The 5,939-nt window shown below is 48.6% G+C and overlaps 1 protein-coding gene across 1 annotated transcript; it reads right to left on the bottom strand.

Annotated features, from left to right (window-relative positions):
• Positions 1 to 1,690: 1,690 nt before the first annotated feature.
• Positions 1,691 to 5,625, bottom strand: LOC123326031 (signal-regulatory protein beta-1-like). The gene is made up of 3 exons (XM_044919030.1): positions 5,559 to 5,625; positions 1,967 to 2,320; positions 1,691 to 1,710 (listed from the first exon to the last, which is right to left on the bottom strand). The coding sequence occupies exons 1-3, from the start codon at positions 5,623 to 5,625 to the stop codon at positions 1,691 to 1,693; spliced, it is 441 nt and encodes a 146-aa protein (XP_044774965.1).
• Positions 5,626 to 5,939: the final 314 nt, after the last annotated feature.

The following is a 5,939-nucleotide window of genomic DNA, read 5'->3' as shown; positions in this document are numbered from 1 at the left end:
TTGCAGGGAGGGGCAAGTAAGGGAATGCAAGCGGTTTTGCTTAGAATTTATCACTGAAATGCAGATGGAAAGGAGCAGATGAATCAGAAAATGGCTGACAGTAACCTCCACCTCATTATAGTGTTAAAATCCCCCTCGGAATATTCGTCTCAACCCTAATCAATAGAGCCTGCTTGCCCTTGTTTAGCATCATGGCTTTGGAAATTATTCCCTGTGATCCCTTATCTGTTCAAATAAACACAACTTTGTGGGTACCAGCGCTCCCCCTGGGTAGTCTCTGTCTCTACCTCACCGAGGAGCCAACCCACTTTGGTCCAGTTACAAAGGGGCTGCTCCTCACTCCTCACTGCCTCCCAGGGGACTTCCTGTGGCCACCAACTGTTTCATGCACAACAGAGCAAGTGTCTCACCTTCTCCAGCCTGACAGTGCCCGCCACCCTCCTATTCCCTCTGAGATTCTCCACTGCAAGCACTTATGGGGAGGGGTCCCTCGGGGTGCCCAGACCTGATGACTCGGTTACAACAGAGGGAAGACGTGGGGTCCTGACAGCTGAGTCTAGAATATGCACTTTAGGTGAGGGGACCCCAAACACCCTCCAGGATGTGCCTCCCAGTCATCTTCAGTCTGCAGAACCAGGAATGCGGTGCCCAGTGTTGTTGGGTTTGTGGGGACCCTCTGTTCTGTCCAGGTTCCTGGCCCAGGCTGCTCAGTGAAGGATCAACACCACACAACAGGGAAAGACTCCTGATGCTCTTACATGTGAGGAGCCATGCCCTCCAGGAACAGGCTCAACACTTTACAAGATGTTTGCATGTCTGTCTGATCTGGGGGTGCAAAGCTAGCCCACCTCTCCCTGTGAGTTTTCTTAATGCTTACTGCTGAAAAAGAGAACAAGATTTACAAGAGTTTCAAGGACAGGGTTGGAACTTTCTCCCACTTTGGCCAGCACAGTGAGTGTGCAGAGAGCAGGGCTGTGAGCCAGGCTGTGGTTCCCTTCCCTGCTCAGGCCAGATCTGCTGAGCCTCAGTGTCCTCATCTGTAAAAGGGGCTGAGATGGTCCCTTCTGACTCCATCCATTCTCATCCAGGGCATCACCTGTGTGGGCAGCTTGGGGAGGAGGAAGGAGTGTTCTCCTAGGAGGCACAGATCTGCCTGGTGGTGGAGCCACGTACTAGTGCTGGTGCCCAGGCATGGGAAGTACCACTGGCAACTTCTGTAACACCTGCCCAATCAGGATACAGCCACCTTCATGCCTCTGTCCACGGGCTGTGGGGAGATTCAGTCGCTATTATGTGAGTCAGTCCCGGAATTGCATGGAGCTTTTCTGGACGGACCCAGAGCAAATGCCCAACCTCCGGCATCTTCTCCAACCTGGGCTCTCAGAGTAAACAGTGAGCCTGTGTCTCTTCTCACTGTGATTCTTCTGAAGCTGAGAGAAAGAAAGACGTTGTCCCACCTCCTTGCCCTGAGTGCCGTGGTCCATGCGAAAGGAAGGGAATGTAAGCTTCATGAGAGAGGAGCCCTTGTCTGTTTTGTTCCCTGCTGCTTCCCCAGCACCCAGAGTGGAGCCTGCACACAGCAGGTGCTCACTAAGTGCTGAACAAAGAGAAGACTGGCCACATAGAAGGGAGTGATCTCTGGAAGCAGGGGTGAGGTAGGATTTTGTGACTGGGCAAGTCATTCAATCCCTCATACCTGGAACCAGAGGGCTGCTCAGGATTGGAAAAGGGAAGAGCTGTGAGGCCGGTAGACTGGAGTTCTAGATTTTCCCACCCTTTTCCAGCCGTGTGACCCTGAGCAAATAGCATGACCTCCCCAGGCCTCAACTCCCTGATCTGTGGGAGGGGCTGAAGTCAGGAGCACCCACCACAAACCCGATACTTAGCTGTTGCTCAGAGAATTGAGGGCATTCTTATTGACTTGTTGTCACAACCAGGGAACAAAGGAGCCCCCGGCCATACTCACCGCTCACTATGAGTTGAGTGCCTGGTCCAGACTTAAACTCCACCTCAGGGCTCCCTTTCTGGAACTTCACACAGTAGTAGGTTCCAGCGTCTGCTGGGGTGATGTTACTGATGCGGATGGAAAAGTCCGTGGTGTTTCTCTTTGTGGTATCTGCAACATTTGTCACTCGGGGGTAGCGGCCTCCTCTGGAACTGAAGATTAACTCCCGGGCTGGCCCTGTTCCCCTGAACCACTCAACCGGCCCAAAGGGGAGCAGGGAGGTCAGACTGCAGCGCAGAGTGGCTGTCTGTCCGGCTGCGACAGACACTGACTTCTCAGGCTGGATCACCTGCAGCTCCGCCTCACCTGCCACACCTGGAGGGAAAACAAAGATCATCCTGACGTGATCCTGGATGTCTCCTCACGTGTGTATCCACAACAGCTCAGTGAGTGAGTGCGCACCGTGAGCGGGCCTTGACCTAGGCACGTTGCATGTACGTGGCATGCAGCCCTCACCACGAGCCTGTAACGTGAGACCGTATCACAAATGAGGATGAAGACACGGAGACACTCAGTGATGTGGCACAGAGCAGGTTTGACTTTGCAGTTGGATTTCCTGCTTAGGTGACTAGCTAGTGCCTGGAGACATCAGGAAATATGAAATCATTCCTGCTTACCAAGTGTCCTAAAAACCAGGCAGGGATTTAAATCCTGCTGTGGCACGACTCATACACCCAGTGTTCTTTTCCATTTCTTAACTACTCCTCAGGGAGAAAATCTGTGGTTCACCCTTGCAGAGTGAACCCATGCACTTAACAGTATTTGCAACCAAACTTGCCTCCTAAGGAGGGCACGTGCTATTACAGGCAGGTCTTGGGTGTGCCAAGAACATCAGGCACTTTGGTTTCTAAGTCTGGAGAAGATTGGGGTCGGCAAGCTGAACTGCTAGGACAAAAATGGGAAGAAATAGGAATGCACCATGGAGGGAGAAATGGAGGGAACATGGGAGGGAAGAGGTCAGAGGGATCAGAGAGTCAAGAGGAGCCAAGGAAAGGGGAAAACTCTACCATTTGTGTATCTATAATTCTCCTATTTCCAGTCTGGCCCAGACCTTGCCCCTGAACTACAATTTGTATGTCCAAACACCATTCGACTTTTGTCTTAGATAGAAGTAAACCTGTCACAGTAACATGTCCTAAACTGAACTCAGTTTCCCACACATGCTTGCATATCTCAGCTGAGGCACTTCTATTTTCCCAGATGCTTAGGTCCCAACCCTTGGGTGCCTTTCTTTCCCACCTCAAGTCCTATGCACCGGGACACCCTAAGGGCTCCCCTACTGCATGCACCCACAATCTGACCTCTTTCCCCTTCCTCCTGGCTGCTGTCTTGGTGCTTTTCCTTGTTTGCTTGGATGCAATGAGCTCTTGAGTGCTCTAGCTGCTTCTATCTATGCCCTGTGGTACTCCATTCTCAACCAAATGCTAGAATACTCTAAAACTCATGCCAAATCATGTCACCCCTGTCTTCCAAACCTTGCAATAGCCACCATTTCATTCAGAATAAAAGCCCAGATCCTTGAGTAGAGCAAGAGGATTCTACTCTCATGCTGTCCAGGAAGGCTCTTCCCCCAGAAAATCACATGGCTCACTCCCCCACCTTCTTACAATCTTTGCTCAATTCTACCTTCTCAATGATGCCCATCCAGGCTACCTATTCAAATACATCTTACCCTGAAGAGTCTCTCATTGTCGTATCCAGCTGTACTGTCATGTGTTTTCCTTCACACTCATCACTTTCTGTATTCTATGTTATTTACTGATTTGTTGTGCCTATTGTTTCCTGTCCTTTCCTCCACTATGATGGGACTTCTATGAGGGCCACTTCTTTGTCTCTTTTATAAATCATCAATATGCCCTATGTTCATGTAACAGTTCTTGTCACCTAATAGGTATAAAGTTAATATTTGTATTATGTGTGACTTGCCAATGTGACCCTTTCTGACACCATGAAGTCTATTTTCAGCGGAGGATTACTTAGGACATTATATCAGAAGCTGAGTTTCCCACATAGATGACTTGGAGGAAACATACACTTGCATATACCCAGAAAGCAGAAGCATGTGAGAGAAGCAAACTACACATGTTCTTCACCACACCAAACCCTTCCACACACTGATTGGAAGATCTGCAGAAATCTCATGGGATGGAAGTGGGGCCATAGGATTTGAAAAGAGCAATGGTTAGACCTGTGAGATCTAGAATCAGACTGCCTAGTTTCAAATCCTAGCCCTACCATTTATACTGAGTGACCTTGGACTTTTCTGTGCCTCCTTTTCTTATCTGCAAGGTGGGGGTGACAAGAATGTCTACCTTGGATGCAAAGATCACATGACATAATGGACATAGGCATTTCCAGGTGTATGTGGCACATGGTGAGTGCTCAGGAACTTAGAAAATTATCACTCATGAGATTTCCTGAGGCATGGAGACATCAGTGGACACTAGATGAATGGATCCTGATATGCATATGGATATAATTACAGATGCAGATCACACAGGCTGGAGTCTCCACATTTTTATCGCCTTCTTTCCTAGCCCACTTGAGTCCAGCATGGAAGGATCTCTAAGGTAGTAATGCGAAAGGTTCTACTCATTTTACCAAGAGAGAAGTTTGTTTAACTTAAGAGCTTGGTGGAGGGTGAGAGGTAGGTTTAGAGAATTAAAGTAGAGGGTGAGTAGCTGAGAGACAGGGAGCCAAACATCTGTTCAATGTGCATCTCACATAGACTGGATGTGATATGAGGAGAAAAAGCAAAGTGTTTTCAAAAATCCCATGTGTGTGCTCACATGCATGAGTATACCCTTCCCTATGCCCACTCCTATGCACACACACACACACACACAGGTAAGTTCATTCCCTGTTTATGTAAAGTGTAGCCTAGCATGTATACAGATTGTTTTGAGGATTAAGTGAAATTATAATACATGTTAAACTTCAGTAACAATTTTGGCACATTGGAAACATCCAGCACATCATTAACAAAAGTTTGTAAGTACACACAGCACAAGTGGAACTCTGGAGACTTCTGAGTGTGATAAGTGATGGCTATTCTTCCGTTTGCCTCTCTGTGTTTTCTGATGTTTCTGCAATTAGCCTCCACTGAGGAGCCAAGCAGCATAAGATGGTGAACGGAATGAACTGTTGAGTTGAGTGGCCTGGACAGGAATCCCAACTGCTCCACTGACTCAGGTAGGTGACACTGGGCTGGTTCTTCTCTCTGCCTCAGTTTCCCCATCTGCAAATCAGGAGTACAGTCCGAGCTATCAGGCAGGGATGTTGTGAATATTAGATCAATGAACACACACAAAGTTGTCATTGTTAACAATTGCATCGACTATTTGGACGCCTCTGGTAACTAGCTGCAGGTGATAGATCCATAGAGGAAATGCTCAGATCCCTGACTTCATGCTCTCAGATGACACCCAGTCCGTGGCCTTCTGTGGAGGGTCTGGGTAGCACACCTGTGCTTACCTGGAGGCCCTAAATGTCCAGGGGCAAGGAGAAGTTGAGGGGGCAGGGAATGGGGAGTCTCCCCCAAGGCAATGCTCACCTGTGAGTCCCAACAGCAGAGCCAGCAGCAGGTAAGGAAGGCAGGGTCCAGAGGCAGGGGCCGACATTGTGGAGGCCTGAGGATCCAGCTCTCTGCAAATGTGTGTACTGGGGAGATGGGGCCTCTGTTCTATGGAAAGAGAACCCCACTCCTCCTGTGATAGAAGAGGAAGCATCTATGATGCAGTGACACGGCTGTGGGACAGCAACCTGCTTCTGGATTGTGAAACGGAAGTCAGGCAGAGAAGGCCTCACATGGTGAGAAGGTCCTCTTCTTACTTTTTTTTTTTAATTAATTTTTTTTTATTACGTTATGTTAGTCACCAGACAGTACCTCATTCGTTTTTGAGTAGTGTTCCATGATTCATTGTTTATAACACCA

This window comes from Neomonachus schauinslandi, chromosome 10 (assembly GCF_002201575.2).
Source record: "Neomonachus schauinslandi chromosome 10, ASM220157v2, whole genome shotgun sequence".
Classification (NCBI taxonomy): Eukaryota; Metazoa; Chordata; class Mammalia; order Carnivora; family Phocidae; genus Neomonachus; species Neomonachus schauinslandi.
The sequence above is the reverse complement of the archived record's forward strand: the minus strand, read 5'-3'. Positions and strand labels throughout refer to the sequence as shown.